Source organism: Oncorhynchus nerka, linkage group LG2 (genome assembly GCF_034236695.1).
Source record: "Oncorhynchus nerka isolate Pitt River linkage group LG2, Oner_Uvic_2.0, whole genome shotgun sequence".
Lineage (NCBI taxonomy): Eukaryota > Metazoa > Chordata > Actinopteri > Salmoniformes > Salmonidae > Oncorhynchus > Oncorhynchus nerka.
In genome coordinates this window covers 75163755-75183030 of record NC_088397.1, presented here as the reverse complement: position 1 = coordinate 75183030, position 19276 = coordinate 75163755, and the positions used below count along the sequence as shown (strand labels likewise).

The 19276-nt window shown below is 42.8% G+C and overlaps 1 protein-coding gene across 1 annotated transcript in view; it reads left to right on the top strand.

The window, feature by feature from the left end:
* LOC115142499 (testis-expressed protein 264 homolog) overlaps nucleotides 1–19276 on the top strand; it is a 79104-nt gene that overhangs the window by 12129 nt on the left and 47699 nt on the right. Inside the window, exon 3 of the mRNA XM_065021854.1 lies at nucleotides 3097–3317. Coding sequence (XP_064877926.1) covers nucleotides 3097–3317 — 221 coding nt within the window. The remainder of the gene's footprint in view (nucleotides 1–3096; nucleotides 3318–19276) is intronic.

Below are 19276 nucleotides of genomic sequence, written 5' to 3'. Positions count from 1 at the left end.
AGCAATCAGTGTCTTAGAGCCTAACAAGAGCCTTGCTCTTAACATAGAATCCACCACAGTTGGCAGGCAAAAACTTGTCCTTTATTTGTATTTATTTATTTGGGTAAAATGTGTTTTCCTTTCACATGGTTTGTTAAGCTGTTTTCTGCCAGCGTCTCTTCTTTGTGACTCATCCATTTGTTAGAAGGTGAACATTTTGGGAGACTGAAGGAACCGTCTGTCTGTGAAATTGGTTGGCTATTTTTCAGACGGTGGACAATTTTTTTGGGGGGGGGAGACTTGTAGACTTTGATGGGCATAGATAAAGGTGGGTTTAGATAAAGGCAGTGTTTACAACAATAGTGGTTTTGCAGTCCTTAATTGCTGCGGCAGGCTTCAGGGGGTTGTTGAGGGAGGGAAGGAAGGAGAAAGAAAGAGAGGAGGCATCCTTCTCATCCATGGAGGCAGTTTGCATGTATAATTACAGGCTCTCTGAGTGACTGTAATGAGAGAAAGGTGGAGGGACAGAACAACAGCGATAGAGCGAGTCGGAAGCGAGAGAGGTCAATTTGGAAATTGTTCCACGGTTGCGGCTGAGGACAAACATATTGACACATTTTCAGATTGTTTTTAGAAAAATCTGATGCGAAGGAATACTAACATCATGATACATGATTGTTGTAGAACTAATGCTGCAGATAGCAGTACTGGGTGATTTGAAAAGCCATAGTCAATCAATCAATAATATAATAATTATTTTTGCAAAAATGTTTATTTTTAATTTACAATCTGTAGAAGCTATGAGAATAGAAAGGTTCAGTACTTTTGTGAAGCATCACAGCACCGTTGAAAAATATATGGCAAATAGAAATCCAAAATGTTGAGAGATAGATGGGAGGGGTTGAATGGACAAGAAGGGTGGGACTAATAACAAGATAACCAATGTAAAACATACGGGGTCTGTCAAATGTATATAGGTTCAGAAATGTTGCGAAATAGCACAGTTAAAAATAGAAACTGGATGGACATCGGAAATAGAGGAAGTAGTAAAAACAAACAAAATATAACTATTGTAAAATAGATTGTCTGTAAAATGTGTATAATATGAATAAACTGAAGGTAGAAGCCTAAGTGTTATTGTTTATTAGTTTACTCCAATTGGAGGAAGGGTGGTGGGGTTTGCGGGGTATAAAAAATGTATATTCTAAAAAAAGTACGTATCACTATATACAGTGGGGAGAACAAGTATTTGATACACTGCCGATTTAGCAGGTTTTCCTACTTACAAAGCATGTAGAGGTCTGTAATGTTATCATAGGTACACTTCAACTGTGAGAGACGGAATCTAAAACAAAAATCCAGAAAATCAGTAATTCATTTGCATTTTATTGCATGACATAAGTATTTGATCACCTCCCAACCAGTAAGAAATTCGGCTCTCACAGACCTGTTAGTTTTTCTTTAAGAATCCCTCCTTTTCTCCACTCATTACCTGTATTTACTGCACCTGTTTGAACTCGTTACCTGAATAAAAGACACCTGTCCACATACTCAATCAAACAGACTCCAACCTCTCCACAATGGCCAAGACCAGAGAGCTGTGTAAGGACATCAGGGATAAAATTGTAGACCTGCACAAGGCTGGGATGGGCTACAGGACAATAGGCAAGCAGCTTGGTGAGAAGGCAACAACTGTTAGCGCAATTATTAGAAAATAGAAGAAGTTCAAGATGACGGTCAATCACCCTCGGTCTGGGGCTCCATGCAAGATCTTACCTCGTGGGGCATCAATGATCGTGAGGAAGGTGAGGGATCAGCCCAGCACTACACGGCAGGACCTGGTCAATGATCTGAAGAGTGCTGGGACCACAGTCTCAAAGAAAACCATTAGTAACACACTACGCCGTCATGGATTAAAATCCTGCAGCGCACGCAAGGTCCCCTGCTCAAGCCAGCGCATGTCCAGGCCCGTCGGAAGTTTGCCAATGACCATCTGGATGATCCAGAGAGGAATGGGAGAAGGTCATGTGGTCTGATGAGACAAAAATAGAGCTTTTTGGTCTAAACTCCACTCGCCGTGTTTGGAGGAGGAAGAAGGATGAGTACAACCCCAAGAACACCATCCCAACCGTGAAGCATGGAGGTGGAAAGATCATTCTTTGGGGATGCTTTTCTGCAAAGGGGATGGATGGGGCCATGTATCGCGAGATCTTGGCCAACAACCTCCTTCCCTCAGTAAGAGCATTGAAGATGGGTGTTGGCTGGGTCTTCCAGCATGACAACGACCCGAAACACACAGCCAGGGCAACTAAGGAGTGGCTCCGTAAGAAGCATCTCAAGGTTCTGGAGTGGCCTAGCCTGTCTCCAGACCTGAACTCAATAGAAAATCTTTGGAGGGAGCTGAAAGTCCATATTGCCCAGCGACAGCCCCGAAACCTGAAGGATTCTGGAGAAGGTCTGTCTGGAGGAGTGGGCCAAAATCCCTGCTGCAGTGTGTGCAAACCTGGTCAAGAACTACAGGAAACTATGATGATCTATGTAATTGCAAACAAAGGTTTCTGTACCAAATATTAAGTTCTGCTTTTCTGATGTATCAAATACTTATGTCATGCAATAAAATGCAAATTAAATACTTATAAATCATGTGATTTTCTGGATTTTTGTTTTAGATTCCGTCTCTCACAGTTGAAGTGTACCTATGATAAAAATTACAGACCTCTACATGCTTTGTAAGTAGGAAAACCTGCAAAATCGGCAGTCTATCAAATACTTGTTTTCCCCACTGTAGGTATGTGTATGTATATATGTGTATATGGATATATATATTTACCCCAAAAATATATACAGGATTGGAAATGATGCAGACAATTACATTGATGGAAGCAACAATCTTTCTGCAATATTAAGCTGATTCACCCCTAAAGAAAGAATGTTACATGATTGCTGTATAAACACCACAAATAGGCAACAGCCCAATAGAAACTAAAGCAATCACATTAAATGCAAACAGACTGTTGTCACATCAGATTGTTCATTTCTGCCACACAGTGAGATTTAACCTTTTGCTGACAAGACTCTCCCCCCCCCCCTTCCGTCCTTCCTTCCTTTTTTCTCTAGGTGATAGGAGAAAGTGTCGCTGTGCGGTGGGTAGTGTCCTGAGTGAGGGCGATACTAGGCCCAGTGAGGAGCTCCAACAGCTCTATGAGAAGTTTGGTTTCCGGGTCTTCAGCTTCCCAGAGGTCACTCACGTGGTCAGCGCCTCCTTTCCCCACAGGACACCCCTGTCAATCTTCTTTGGGGTGCAGAGAGTCTACCCCCAGCTGGAGAGCTACATCAAGGTAATAATATACAGTATGACCGACTGCCTTCTGTTTTCTCCTCCGCCTCTCACCCCTTTATCCATGGTCTCCTTTATTCGTCCCTATCCATACTTATCTATGCTGTCCTGTCCTATACCCTAAGAACCATCCACTCCCTAGGCCAAGTCCTGCATGTTTACTCCAGCCCTTAGCCCAACACCCCATCCCTCCCTTGTATCCACTGACCCAGTACAGCAGCAGGCCTGGGGCTGCTGGGAAAGTGAGTCATTGCGGAGTCTGAGCCGTGGGTTTCTCAAGGGTTAATTAGGTAGCATTCTGGTACAGGTGGCATCACCATGGGCTGCCAGCAATGTGTGTGTATGTGTGCGCACGTGCAAGTGAATGTCTGCCTCCCCTGCCACATTCCCTGGCTGGCGATGCCATCTGCCCTGGACCTGGCGCTGCTAAAGTCTGGCCAGCGTCACTCAGTGGCACTTGACCCATTTGTATAAGTTGCTTTGGACAAATTATTTTCGTTACATCGAAGGAACATTAAGTTTTGTCGTTCATTGCATGGTTCCCAGATACAGGGCTTAAACAATCGTAACCGTCCGATACAGTCTTGTGCCAGTTGCCTCTCTACTTCCTAGACCTATTCCATCTGCCTTCTGTCTTGGGGATTTACAAATGACTATTCAACTTTAGCTCCTTGCATTGGTACTTTATGAGGCTGGGGGTGTCTCAAATATGTGACCGATCAACTCTTTTCAGTCTTATGTTGCAGGATCTGAAATAGTGTTTTTTACATTGGATAAAAGTACAGACTGTGGAACAATGGGAAAGTAAATCTGGTTTGAACGTTGGTTTAACATGTAACCCCACTTTTGCAAAAGTAGCCCCTTAATGTTTTGTTCCACCAACCGGAGAGTTCTTCTTTGTCTACACCCATTCAGCATCGTTCAAAACTCTGTCAACTTCTTCCTTGACAACAATACTGTTGATCGCCGTTTCTTCCCCACCGTCATCAGAAGACTACAATGTCTGGTTCAATGAAAATGTTCTTGAATCAGGGATTTCCTCATCGTCTGATTTTATTTTCAGAGTCAGAGAGAGTCAGCATGGCACGATCGTCCTCCAGAAAGTACTTTTTCCCACTGATCTTTGTTGATAGCGCCTGCTTAATTCAGGGAAGCAATGTTGTTGAGAGCAGTAGCAACACTTTTGCAGTTCTCAATGGCCACTATATCTCTCAAAAAATCTGTGGTAGCAAGGGTTATCTACACATACTGAGCAGCTCATGTTATAGACAAAATCATGCTACATGGCATGTCCAGCCCATCCATTATCTCATCCAATCATGGCTAGAGGGAAGGTTCCTGTCTTTTTTTCCGTGGCTAAACCAACTAGGCTCGTAATGTAACAATTTTATTTGTATTTACAGATTGCATACAAGTTTGTTATTAAGGCACATGAAAGTTCACATGTTCCAGAAGGCATTTCTGCCAAAAAAACTTCAAATGCCTCTCCAGTGAAGTAGTGACAAGTGACATACGCCTAGCTTCCTGAAACGGGTCACATATGATTTCTGTCTATTTAATCCTCTGTCTATGAGTCATGGTACAGTTCCAAGTTTTAGTGCTAAACCAGTCTTTTACTGTTTGTTTTTTTTAAATATTGAATTTGTTGTTCTACTGAGTGGGTGAAAGGTGAGCTCTGAGTGTAGGAAAACGCTGAGGGAAGCTGAACAATCTAGGCTAGTAGTAGGTGTGAGTGATTGTGTTTATTTGCGTGAGTTGGTGTGTATTGTGTGCAAAACTCATTTTGATTAATGAGTTCATGTCCATTTGTAACCCCTAGTGACAGTGGGGGTTTGCAGTGGCGGTCTAAGGAAGATAGATTCCTACAGTGTATTCACTTATTGTGACATTTTTTAATTATAAATGTTTCCTATCCACCTCATGAACTAGGCCTAAATATGTTGGTGAGAGAATGGAATTCACTTTCATTTCAATGTATTTCAATGTAAAATGTTTATTTGGGTATTTAACATTCCTATCCATCATGCTTGCACAGTGTCTCTCCTTACTGCTTTTCCTCTGAAGGCATTTTGTATCTGTCCTCCCCCTCTCATTTTAAACACAGTGATTCATTTTAAACACAGTGATTCACTATGTGAGCTGTATCAGACCCTGCATGTATGTAGTCTCTCTTGGAAGCTCCGCATGCTCAGATCTCTGGGGAGTTATCCTCCCAGTTGCATAGGGAGCATCTCTCTCTGACACATTCTGGTGTCAGTAGATTCCCTAGACCCTACCAGAATGACTTCTCATAAAAGCATGATTTTGATTTTCTTACCCTTAGTCCTTAACCTTATCATATAAAATGTGTCATGATAAGAAAACAGCATTCAGTTATACCCGTTGATTTGCACTTAGGTGTTAGAATCTGTGGACTTACTCATCAGAAGCTGTGGTGAAACATCATTATGAAAGACAGCTTTTCTGTCTCCACTGACTCTCCGTACCCTACTTTCATACCTGAAAGATGCTGTGTAGCACGTTCCTTTTGTATCTGGGCGTGGTTATAAGAGGAGAGCGAGATAATGAGAGTCTCCCGTAGTTTTTTTGGTTCTGCACTCGCACCTTTTTCTCTTTAAAAACAAAAGAAGAAGCCGGACATGATTAGTTTAATTCAAGTGTTCTGCCTTTCCTCTTATTTATCTTTCTTTACCGGTGATAGGCTACAATATTCAAAGTTATATTTTTAAGAGCCTCTTGAAAACCAAACATTGCATAAAAACCTTGTTACATACATTTTATTTGATGGATTATACATGAAAACAAATTGGCCTTGATTCTGAATCATAATATGAACTTCGACTATATCTGCATAAATCTACACATGAGTAATTTGATGTCAAGTGGCAGAGCGTATTGTGTGGCCAACCACTGATGTTCTGTGTGCTTCTTCACACGCACTTTGTTAGATTTTTAATTTTGTTCAAGATGCAAGAGGATCCTCATGGCAATGAATCAAAACACAATGTAGTGAGTGAACATCAACTACTGGAGTGGGAGAATGGTCATGGAGTGAAACACTTGTCCTGCTAACGTTTTATTCATGGGTAATGAATGTGTAGTAAACAACACTGCAACATATGGCGTTTGACCATGCCACGTAAACACACACACACACACACACACACACACACACACACACACACACAGAGTATAGCCCCTTTTTTAAACTACTCCCATTCATATGTAAGTTCACAGCCTGTCACAGACAGCAGCCCAGCACCCTCTGTACTTATTACATGCTCCTCCATATCAAATATATGCACCCTGGGCCCAATCCAATATCCACACTGCCACGAGTCACAACCATCTCTCATTCTGCCGTCGTTATGCTGACCACCTGTCTGCTTCTAGCTCCTCTGTGTGTGTGTGTGTGTGTGTGTGCGCAGTGTTTCCCCTAGGATTTCTTTCAGCAGCAGTGGCAAAGGTAGCAGAGGGGGGTTTAGGTGCATGACCTGGAGGTGATTTTGTTTGTCGAAAGACTGAAACAGTAACTTCTGGTGACTTAAAAAAAATACATTCTACTCCAAAATGCATTAAAAGTAAATGATGTTGACACCATCTGAAATAGAACTGATGCGTGCCACTGCATTGTAGGGAGATGATGTGGAGCAAGTGGTGGTTGTACACTCCTGGCTCTCATTTGTGCCACTGCTCGCTCTGTTTGCTACAAATATACACTACTGTTCAAAAGTTTGGGGTCACTTAGAAATGTCCTTGTTTTTGAAAGAGAAGGACATTTATGGGCCGTTACAATAACATCAAATTTATCAGAAAGGCAGTGTAGACATTGTTAATGTTGTAAATTACTATTGTAGCTGGAAACGGCAGATTTTTAATGGAATATCTACATAGGCGTACAGAGGCCCATTATCAGCAACCATCACTCCTGTGTTCCAATGGCACATTGTGTTAGCTAATCCAAGTTTATCATTTTGAAAGGCTAATTGATCATTAGAAGACCCTGTTTCAATTATGTTATAACAGCTGAAAACTGTGGTGCTGATTAAAGAAGCAATAAAACTGGCCTTCTTTAGACTAGTTGATTATCTGGAGCGTCAGCATTTGTGGGTTCAATTACTGGCTCAAAATGGCCAGAAACAAAGTCCTTCCTTCTGAAACTCTTCAGTCTATTCTTGTTCTGAGAAATTGCCAAGAAACTGAAGATCTGGTACAACGCTGTGTACTACTCCCTTCACAGAACATTGCAAACGGTCTCTATCCAGAATCGAAAGAGGAGTGGGAGGCCCCGGTGCACAATTGAGCAAGAGGACTAGTAGATTAGTGTGTCTAGTTTGAGAAACAGATGCCTCACAAGTTCTCAACTGGCAGCTTCAACAGTACCCGCAAAACACCAGTCTCAACATCAACTGTGAAGAGGCGACTCCGAGATGCTGGCCTTCTAGCCAGAGTTCCTCTGTCCAGTCTCAACGTCAACTGTGAAGAGGCGACTCCGAGATGCTGGCCTTCTAGCTAGAGTTCCTCTGTCCAGTCTCAACGTCAACTGTGAAGAGGCGACTCCGAGATGCTGGCCTTCTAGCCAGAGTTCCTCTGTCCCCTGTCTGTGTTATTTTGCCCGTCTTTTTTAATCTTTTGCTTTTATTGGCCCGTTTGAGATATGGCTTTTTCTTTGCAACTCTGCCTAGAAGGCCAGCATCCCGGAGTCACCTCTTAACTGTTGACGTTGAGACTGGTGAGGGAGGAGGATGTCTTCCCTGTAAAGCACAGCGTTGAGATTGTCTGCAATGACAACAAGAAAGGCCTCTTTAGTGTCCTAAGTTTTCATAACTGTGACCTTAATTGTCTACCGTCTGTAAACTGTTAGTGTCTTAATGACCGTTCCACAGGTGCATGTTCATTTATTGTTTATGGTTCATTGAACAAGCATGGGAAACAGTGTGTTAACCCTTTACAATGAAGATCTGTGAAGTTATTTGGATTTTTACGAATTATCTTTGAAAGACAGCGTCCTGATAAAGGGCCGTTTATTTTTTTGCTGATTTTGTGTGTGTGTGTGTGTGTGTGTGACAGTGTACCACTGATGGGTCCTGTGAGATGCTGCTCATATGTGATCTTCTTCATTTTTGATGGCTCCCCTGCCCTCTGTAACCCTCCAGTGTGTGTGTGTGTGTGCCCTACACTGGCTTCCATCACAACTGTAAAGAGTGCTGAGTGTCTGGGGACTTGGGGATTGAGGTCTGACTGCACTGTGTGTGTGCACGCAGCAACAGCCAGAGGTTGTGCCATGCCGAGGCCTAGCGTGGCCCATCCATCCCCCAGTGATGTTAATATGATTATCCATTATTAATGATGTCGTCTTCCAGCATTAGGGCTTTATTGTCAGACATCAGGTCTCTCTCCCAGGAGTGTACTTCCAGTGCAGACTCTTAACAGTGGAAGGAAGCAGACAAGTCCACTAGTCCAGTGCAACGCCTGGCCAGGCCTTATATACAATGGCCACATCTGTTGAACCTTACACCTCATTTTCTGTCCGCACAATAACATTTTCTCTGTTTGAATGTCCACACACTAGCATACTATTCAGAATGAAGCAATGTCTTGGCTAGGCATTGTAAGTTGTCTGGTAGTACGGAGATTTGAACATAGCTAATGTCTCTTATCTCTGTCTATTTACAGGCTATTTCATTATGATCTGCCATTCAATATTCCTATTCACAATCTGTCAGAAAACTCCAATGGGTGTGATGGACTGGCTGGGCTGTAGCCTACTTCATACAAATGCCTCATACTCCTGCACATCAACTCGGTACTGCTATTCCCTGTATATAGCCATGTTATTTTTATTTGTTGGTTTGTAATCTTTATCTTCAACTCTGCATTGTTGGTAAAGGACCCGAACGTAAGCATGTCACTGTTAGTCTACACCTGTTATTTATTAAGCATGTGACAAATGATATTTGATTTGATCAAATCAAATGTATTTATAAAGCCCTTCGTACATCAGCTGATATCTCAAAGTGCTATACAGAAACCCAGCCTAAAACCCCAAACAGCAAGCAATGCAGGTGTAGAAGCACGGTGGCTAGGAAAAACTCCCTAGAAAGGCCAAAACCTAGGAAGAAACCTAGAGACGAACCAGGCTATGAGGGGTGGCCAGTCTTCTTCTGGCTGTGGCGGGTGGAGATTATAACAGAACATGGCCAACATGTTCAAATGTTCATAAATGACCAGCATGGTCAAATAATAATAATCACAGTAGTTGTTGAGGGTGCAGCAAGTCAGGACCTCAGGAGTAAATGTAAATTGGCTTTTCATAGCCGATCATTAAGAGTATCTCGACCACTCCTGCTGTCTCCTGAGAGTTGAAAACAGCATGTCTGGGACAGGAAGCACGTCCGGTGAACAGGTCAGGATTCCATAGCCGCAGGCAGAACAGTTGAAACTGGAGCAGCAGCACGGCCAGGTGGACTGGGGACAGCAAGGAGTCATCATGCCAGGTAGTCCTGAGGCATGGTCCAAGGGCTCAGGTCCTCCGAGAGAGAGAAAGAAAGAGAGCATTAGAGAGAGCATACTTAAATTCACACAGGACACCGGATATGACAGGAGAAGTACTCCAGATGTAACAAACTGATCCCATCCCCCCGACACATAAACTACTGCAGCATAAATACTGGAGGCTGAGACAGGAGGGATCAGGAGACACTGTGGCCCCATCCGATGATACCCCCGGACAGGGCTAAACAGGAAGGATATAACCCCAACAACTTTTCCAAAGCACAGCCCCCACACCACTAGAGGGATACCTTCAACCATCAACTTACCATCCTGAGACAAGGCCGAGTATAGCCCACAAAGATCTTTGCCACGGCACAACCCATGGGGGTGCGCCAACCCAGACAGGAAGATCACATCAGTGACTCAACCTACTCAAGTGACGCACCACTCCTAGGGTACAGCATGAAAGAGCACCAGTAAGCCAGTGACTCAGCCCCTGTAATAGGGTTAGAGGCAGAGAATCCCAGTGGAAAGAGGGGAACCGGCCAGGCAGAGGCAGCAAGGGCGGTTCGTTGCTCCAGAGCCTTTCCGTTCACCTTCACACTCCTGGGCCAGACTACACTCAATCATATGATCCACTGAAGAGATGAGTCTTCAGTAAAGACTTAAACGTTGAGACCGAGTCTGCGTTTCTCACATGGGTAGGCAGACCATTCCATAAAAAATTGAGCTCTATAGGAGAACTCTGCCTCCAGCTGTTTGCTTAGAAATTCTATGGAAAATTAGGAGGCCTGCGTCTTGTGACCGTAGCGTACGTGTAGGTATGTACGGCAGGACCAAATCAGAGAGTTAGGTAGGAGCAAGCCCATGTAATGCTTTGTAGGTTAGCAGTAATACATTGAAATCAGCCCTTGCCTTAACAGGGAGGCTAGCACTGGAGTAATATGATCACATTTTTTGGTTCTAGTCAGGATTCTAGCAGCCGTATTTAGCACTAACTGTGCTTTATCCGGGTAGCCGGAAAGTAGAGCATTGCAGTAGTCTAACCTAGAAGTAACAAAAGCATGGATACATTTTTCTGCATTTTTGGACAGAAAGTTTCTGATTTTTGCAATGTTACGTAGATGGAAAAAGTAACGCCGAGGTCCTTCACAGTTTCATTTGAGACGACTGTACAACCATTAAGATTAATTGTCAGATTCAACAGAAGATCTCTTTGTTTCTTGGGACCTAAAACAAGCATCTCTGTTTTGTCCGAGTTTAAAAGTAGAAAGTTTGCAGCCATCCACTTCCTTATGTCTGAAACACAGACTTCTAGCGAGGGCAATTTTGGGGCTTCACCATGTTTCATTGAAATGTACAGCTGTGTGTCATCCGCTGTCGTGACGTTGTATTAGTTAATATGACGACTGTTGCTCATCGAATGATTACAAGTTTCTAGTTGCGTGATTAACTGAATCAAGCAATTATTAACTAATTAACCTGGGGCACCATGGGAAAACTAGTTTTGATTGAGTTTCTATTTCCCAAATTAACTCAAAGAATATCAGAATATCGATTTTACAACAGCTGCTAATTAACCAGTTATCTTTACCAATCTCGTTCTGAACGTCGTATAGCCCGTGAATCTGCACGGACCCGGGTCTCACCAATGAGTTCGAACCACACCAATCTTAGTTGAATATTTATTTACTAAAAGCTCAAATGATGAACAAAGATACACATAGACAAAACACATTATAGGCTATTGATTAGAACTTAGTATAACGGGCCAACACACTATGGCGCGTGTTACCCAAAATGGGGATTTCAAAGAGGGAGAGAAAAAAGAAAGTACAAGAGAGAAATATACATTTGGGTGAATTTGTCAGCTATGCTATTCTAACCCTAGCCTTGCCCCAAACTGCCGCTCTTATGGGTCAGAATATAATGATGTAATTACGTGGGGATGATCTCCAAGGATTCTCTGCGTTGACCGTTCAGGCTGCTCGATGACGCACTACTCCGGCGCACCTCTCTGATCGTCCTCCCGATGTCAGTGTCCGTTTGGCTTAGAGGTCTGTTCCCTCACCCTTGCTCTGGAAGGGGGCTTCTGAGGACAGACAGCTCTGTAGCTCAGAGCTGACAGCATAGGAATGAAACCCTTTAGATACCACGATTTGCTGGGATTGGATGCTAAAGGGGTCCGGCTTGAATTCACCCGCTTAGAAACAGCTACTCATCCGTAGCTTGGATAGAAAATGATTTCTTTGTCTTCAAACTTGTGTTGCATTCTGGGTTCGTTGACTTTTTAGACCTTGGCTGCAGCTTGGGTCACGTAGTCTTCTATGGAAATTCTTTACTCACAGGTTTTATACCCTTGGGTCAGAAGTGGGCGTAACCGCCTTTAGGGCAATTCTCTGGGCATACCAAGTTAAGAGGGCAAGGTCTAGATTTGACTCAATTCCAATTTTAGACAACTAACTTCACATTTCATCTTCCCCAAAACATTCTCTTTGATTTGGATATTTTCCATACAACGTACAATGTATAAACATCAAACATATACTAGGAAAACTCTTCACTTTACAATATTTTCGTAATAACGTCATCTATTAAGCTTTAATAACAAACAAAAATGACATACATTTTCATATTCCATCTATCGTCATGACCACCATTGTGGCTGACGGAAACCATTGTTCCGAAGTCCCTTTATTTCATGTTTAACCTGTTGCGACGAGCAATCCCGTATCCGGGATCCTATTTATAGCCTCAAGCTCATTACCATAACGCAACGTTAACTATTCATGAAAATTGCAAATTAAATGAAATAAATATATTTGCTCTCAAGCTTAGCCTTTTGTTAACAATACTGTCATCTCAGATTTTCAAAATATGCTTTTGAACCATAGCTAAACAAGCATTTGTGTAACAGTATTGATAGCTAGCATAGAATTAAGCCTAGCATTCAGCATGCAACATTTTCACAAAAACAAGAAAAGCATTCAAATAAAATCATTTACCTTTGAAGAACTTCAGATATTTTAAATGAGGAGACTCTCAGTTAGATAGCAAATGTTCAGTTTTTCCAAAAATATTATTTGTGTAGGACAAATCGCTCCGTTTTGTTCATCATGTTTGGGTAAGAAAAAACCAGAAAATTAAGTCATTACAACGCAAACTTTTTTCCAAATTAACTCCATAATATCGACAGAAACATGGCAAACGTTGTTTAGAATCAATCCTCAAGGTGTTTTTCACATATCTATCGATGATAAATCATTCGTGGCAGTTGACTTTTTAATGTTCTGAGGCTGGTTCTCCATAGTAGCAGGACAAATGAATTTGTCTGTGGCCTGAGATTTACCAGGGGCGTGAGGGGTCATAAAACCCCCACATCTTCAGACCCCTAGATCTCTCCTCCTCTGTTGGGGTTGAGAGATAATATGTAGGGGTGTGGTCTCCTGTAACCTGACCTGGTCAGGACAGTCATGACATCACATAGCAGTGAAAGTTAACATTATGTTTTCGAATGACATAGGTAAAATATATAGTGAAAACAATAGTGGTCCTAAAACGGAACTTTGAGGAACACCGAAATGTACAGTTGGTTTGTCAGAGGACAAACCATTCACAGAGACAAGCTGATGTCTTTCCGACAGATAAGAACTAAACCAGGCCAGAACTTGTCCAGACCAATTTGGGTTTCCAATCTCCAAAAGAATGTGGTGATCGATGGTATCAAAAGCAGCACTAAGGTCTAGGAGCACGAGGACAGATGCAGAGCCTCGGTCTGATGCCATTAAATGGTCATTTACCACCTTCACAGGTGCAGTCTCAGTGCTATGATGGGGGTCTAAAACCAGACTTTCTGGGTTAAGGTTTGGTTTTTTCAAGAGAGGCTTTATTACTGCCACTTTTAGTGAGTTTGGTACACATCCGGTGGATAGAGAGCCGTTTATTATGTTCAACATAGGAGGGCCAAGCACATGAAGCAGCTCTTTCAGTAGTTTAGTTGGAATAGGGTCCAGTATGCAGCTTGAAGGTTTAGAGGCCATGATTATTTTCATCATTGTGTCAAGAGATATAGTACTAAAACACAAGTGTCTCTCTTGATCCTATGTATTGGCAAAGTTGTGCAGACTCAGGACAACTGAGCTTTGAAGGAATACACAGATTTAAAAAGGAGTCTGTAATTTGCTTTCTAATAATCATGATCTTTTCCTCAAAGAAGTTCATGAATTTATTACTGCTGAAGTGAAAGCCATCCTCACTTGGGAAATGCTGCTTTTTAGTTAGCTTTACGACAATTTCGGATTGTTCTTATTTTCCTCAATTAAGTTGGAAAAATAGGATGATCGAGCAGCAGTGAGGGCTCTTCGATACTGCACGGTACTATCTTTCCAAGCTAGTCGGAAGACTAGCGCCATTTCCGTTCCAATTTTCTGGAAGCTTGCTTGAGAGCTCAGGTATTTTCTGTATACCAGGGAGCTAGTTTCTTTTGAGAAATGTTTTTAGTTTTTAGGGGTGCAACTGCATCTAGGGTATTGCGCAAGTTTAAATTGAGTTCCTCAGTTAGGTGGTTAACTGATTTTTGTCCTCTGACGTCCTTGGGTAGGCAGAGGGAGTCTGTAAGGGCATCAAGTAATCTTTGTGTTGTCTGTGAATTTATAGCACAACTTTTGATGCTCCTTGGTTGGGGTCTGAGCAGATTATTTGTTGCAAATTTAATAAAATGGTGGTCCGATAGTCCAGGATTATGAAGAAAAACATTAAGATCCACAATATTTATTCCATGGGACAAAACTAGGTCCAGAGTATGACTGTGACAGTGAGTAGGTCCAGAGACATGTTGGACAAAATCCACTGAGTCGATGATCGCTCCGAAAGCCTTTTGGAGTGGTTCTGTGGACTTTTCCATGTGAATATTAAAGTCACCAAAAATGTGAATATTATCTGCTATGACTACAAGGTCCGATAGGAATTCAAGGAACTTGATGAGGAACGCTGTATATGGCCCAGGAGGCCTGTAAACAGTAGCTATAAAAAGTGATTGAGGAGGCTGCATAGATTTCATGACTAGAAGCTCAAAAAACGAAAACGTCATTTTATTTTAATTTTATTGAAATTAGCTATGGTAAATGTTAGCAACGCCTCCACCTTTGCGGGATGCACGGGGATATGGTCACTAGTGTAACCAGGAGGTGAGGCCTCATTTAACACAGTAAATTCATCAGGCTTAAGCCACGTTTCAGTCAGGCCAATCACATCAAGATTATGATCAGTGATTAGTTCATTGACTATAACTGCCTTTGTCGTGAGGGATCCAACATTAAGTAGCCCTATTTTGAGATGTGAGGTATCACGATCTCTTTCAATAATGGCAGGATTGGAGGAGGTCTTTATCCTAGTGAGATTGCTAAGGCGAACACTGCCATGTTTAGTTTTGCCCAACCTAGGTCGAGGCACAGACACGGTCTCAATGGGAATAGCTGAATGTCACCATGACATTTCATTTTATCACTGCACATCTGGTACTAATATTAGATCTTATACAGATATTACATCATGGAGATTGTGAAAGCAGTGATATCCTGCCTCAAATGAAGTAAATTGTAGTATTATATTCACTAATTGTATTATATCCACTCCATTGTGGCGGGAAATAGTAGCCTAGTCTATATCAGAATGGAACGTCTATGTTGTAACTCAATGTCGCATAGAAGATGCCTCTATACTGTCCCAATGAACAACTACTAGCCGAATGAAGTAATTTCAACCAGTCATTTTTTTACCACATTTCAACCATTTTAGCCCACTGGGATAGTGTCTCGACTGTTATGTTCCCCAGCAAGAAAACCAAAAATTGACACTCAAACAGAAAGGGGGAACTAACGAAGAGTCACTGACAACAACCAAAACAAAACCGGTGGGGTTTTAGGAGGGGTTCTGAAAGACACTCATGGGGGTGTCCACTGAAAGTTGACTAGCAACAACAACTGGAACCTAAAAGACACCCACCATGAGACACCAACATTTGCCCAAGAGGAGGCAAACTAAATAAAAACCCACACCAAACTTAAAGACTGGAAGCAAACCAAAAGGTGGAGCAAAACTAAAACAGGGAAGATCAGACAAAGGATTCTTTTTTTCTAGAAATCAAAATGGGAGAGCCAGCTTAAGGTGCTGACCCTCCACATCTCTCAAGACAACAGGAGCACTGGGCCAGACACTCTTAAATATAACCTGGGCCAGCCCAGGTGAAATACCTTCCCACTAACGAGATGAGAAACCAGCACAGGTGTAACACCAATCGGTGCGGCCCACGTGCTAATGTGCTAACTTGCTAACGTCCAACCTCGAAATATAAATGGAAAAACCAAAGCCTGTACCAGGAGGCAGTTATGAGCCCTGGCCTGATACTGTGTGCTGAACATGTCTGTGGTGTCTGACACTATGTGTGTCCCCCTGTGGTGTGACCTTTTCAGAGGAACTCATCAGTATTAAGCATGGCTGGCCTGTTATGGCAGAATGAGGGTCTGTCTGACTGGCAGACAGGCACTCTGAGTGGACGCCCCAGGGTAGAGGGCACTAGGGGGCTTGCTATTTGGAAACCAAGACGGGAAACCAATGACCGGCCCTGGTGTTTGCTGTCTGACTTTTTAGGGCTATGTCACATCAAAGATGAGAGACGACCCTGGCATCTTGAGACTAGGGGGGGGGGATTGGAGTGGGGAGAAGAGGGGTGTAGAGGGGCCCTAGTGTTGACATTTACAGAGATCTGAGGGTTAGTGAAACTGGCGACGTGGTCTCTCACCAGCACAGAGGGGTACTGAGTTGAATATAAACCAACTTTTGGGAAATAAAGTGACTTCTGTCGAGTGACTGTCACTTAAGGTGAGGCTAAATTAACAAAGTTGTTGTTTTCTTCAGTAAGATGTGTGCTGATAGGGGTTTGTTTGTAGGTGAGTGTGGTTTGTGACTGGCAGCTAGCAGTGATTATTAGCCTGGTCAGTCACAGGTCACAGACTCAGGAACAGCTGCTAGTCCGCAGGGCCTGTGAAACAGTAGGGCGCAGTTGTAAATGTCAGTAAAGGACATGGACGAAGTTGAAAAGGTGATGGAGAATGAGTGAAAGATAGACAGACCGAGAGAGGGAGATAAAGAGAGAGCCAGACAGGCAGGCAGGCAGAGAGTATGGGAGGGAGACAGTGTCGTGTAGAGGCGAAGCTTCTTAACAAGGCCTGGTCTTGGCCTGCCATCCAACTCTGGGTTTCCAGGTTCAGATGAATAATTTGGGCCTACAAGTTCATTAAGCCACTCTTTGGCCTGGGCTAGAAGGTCACCGGATTGGTGTGAGGATGGCTCAGACTCTCAAACACCTCAACTCTGCTGCACATACATATGTAGGACCTTCATTTGAGCCAGTTTGCTACAGCAGGAACATAATCCTGCAGCGACAGGAAATATGAATTATTATGTGGATTATAATTCATTGACATTGTTGTAGGGGTATGATACATTTTGGGTAAGGGATAATCAAGTCTGAAATTTCAAAGTGGAAATTACAAACTTCAGAAGCCTTTTTAAAACCTTAAATACACTACAACTTTAACATTTTCTCTATTGCATGAAAGACCTATTACAACAGGGTAATCAAATTAAGATTCTACATCTCTACAACTGGGGCATGCTTCAGAGTCACAGACACACATTCAAGTAGAGCAACACAGAAAGCAGATCACTATCTGTCACTCTTTTCATTTTTAACAGAGAGGTTTATTGGAATAAACCTCACTGACTCTTCACTCGTGGCTCACACTCATAATTCTGTACCTAGACGAAGGAAAGGAAGCACTTTTCCATTTTTTTTTCATTTGATCAGAGTAGTTGAGGATACTGATAAAGAAATGTGAAGCATTATATCCATGTATGTGTTCCCTAGCTCTGAGCTCTTCTGTTTGCGAGTCACATTTCTTTATCAGTATCCTCAACTACTCTGATAAAATGAAACATATGGTTGTTAACATATAGGCTCAAAGAAAGCGAGCCAGGTCTGGTCTGGTCTGTCCAGGGGCTGTGAGGAGCTCTGAGGTCCTTTCTCTCTCGCTCGCTCTTTCTCTCTCACACACACAATCACGCACTCACTCATGGGGCTGTGTGGACCCCGCCAGTCAAGTGCTCAAACATGACTTTAGTCATCTGGCCACGGGGAATCCAAAGACATTTGTTAACGCTAAATGTCACATTTGAATATGATTGATCCGATGTAGATTTTATTCCAGACGGCTGTCGCTCTGAATGAAGATCATGCAGGAGGGGTGCACCAGCATATTTACTACCCATTTACTGTGGAAAGAGAGCTGTTTTATGGCCCATACAGATAGGATGGTTAGCTGGAGTTATAAAGTGACTATGATACAGATGCTTGTTGGGCGAGAGAGAGAGAGATGGGTGGCGCGGAGGCAGAGGAGGTTGTATCCCTCCTATACTCCTCCCCATCTCTGTCCCTCTTCCTTTGTCCCTTATTCGCAATGTTTCTTCCCTCAGGGAAATGTCCCCTCAAACATTCACTTCATGTTGCCTACTTCATTAGTGTGGCAGTTGACCTTTCAGTTGACCCTGAGATGAGAAGTCAGCGAAGGTGATACAGTTGATCATTTGATCATGATGGAAGATGCGTCTTGGAGTGAATGTCAGATGTTTGTGCATATCCTTTGCGGATTAGAAAGTGAATAGTAATGTTATGTTTCAATCTCACCAGTTCCCCCTCTCACCACAATTGGTGCTGAAAAGCTAATCCATGCATTAATTTTCTCCTGAATTGATTATGGGAATGCACTACTTGGGGGGCCTGCCTCCAAATTCAATTCATAAACTATAGCTCATCCGAAACAGTGCCGCAAGGATTCTGATAGAAAAAAAAAAGTCTGCCCACATCACCCCCATCCTTGCTGATCTCCATTGGCTAACTCCTCAAAGAATTAACTATACAATTTCCCTCCTCGTCTACACAGCCCTAAATGGCATCAAACCCGTCGACCTGTCAGACCTACTATCCCCCTATGATCCTTCACGCACCCTCCGTTCAAGCCACACCAAACTCTTCCATGTCCCCAGAACCAGGCTCCGCAAAATGGGGGGCCGTGCCTTTTACTCCCACTCACCATCTCATTCCAAAATAATGGGCATTAATAGAGTTGGTCCCCCCCTTTTGCTTCTATAACTGTATCACATCCGGCCGTGATTGAGAGTCCCATAGGGCGGCGCACAATTGGCACAGCGTCGTCCGGGTTTGGCTGGGGTAGGTCGTCATTGTAAATAAGAATTTGTTCCAAACTGACTTGCCTAGGTAAATATATATATTTTTTTATATGTATATTTTTACAAATATAACAGCCTCCACTCTTCTGGGAACACTTTCAACTAGATATTGAAACATTCCATTCAGCCACGAGCATTAGTGAGGTTGGGTACTGATGT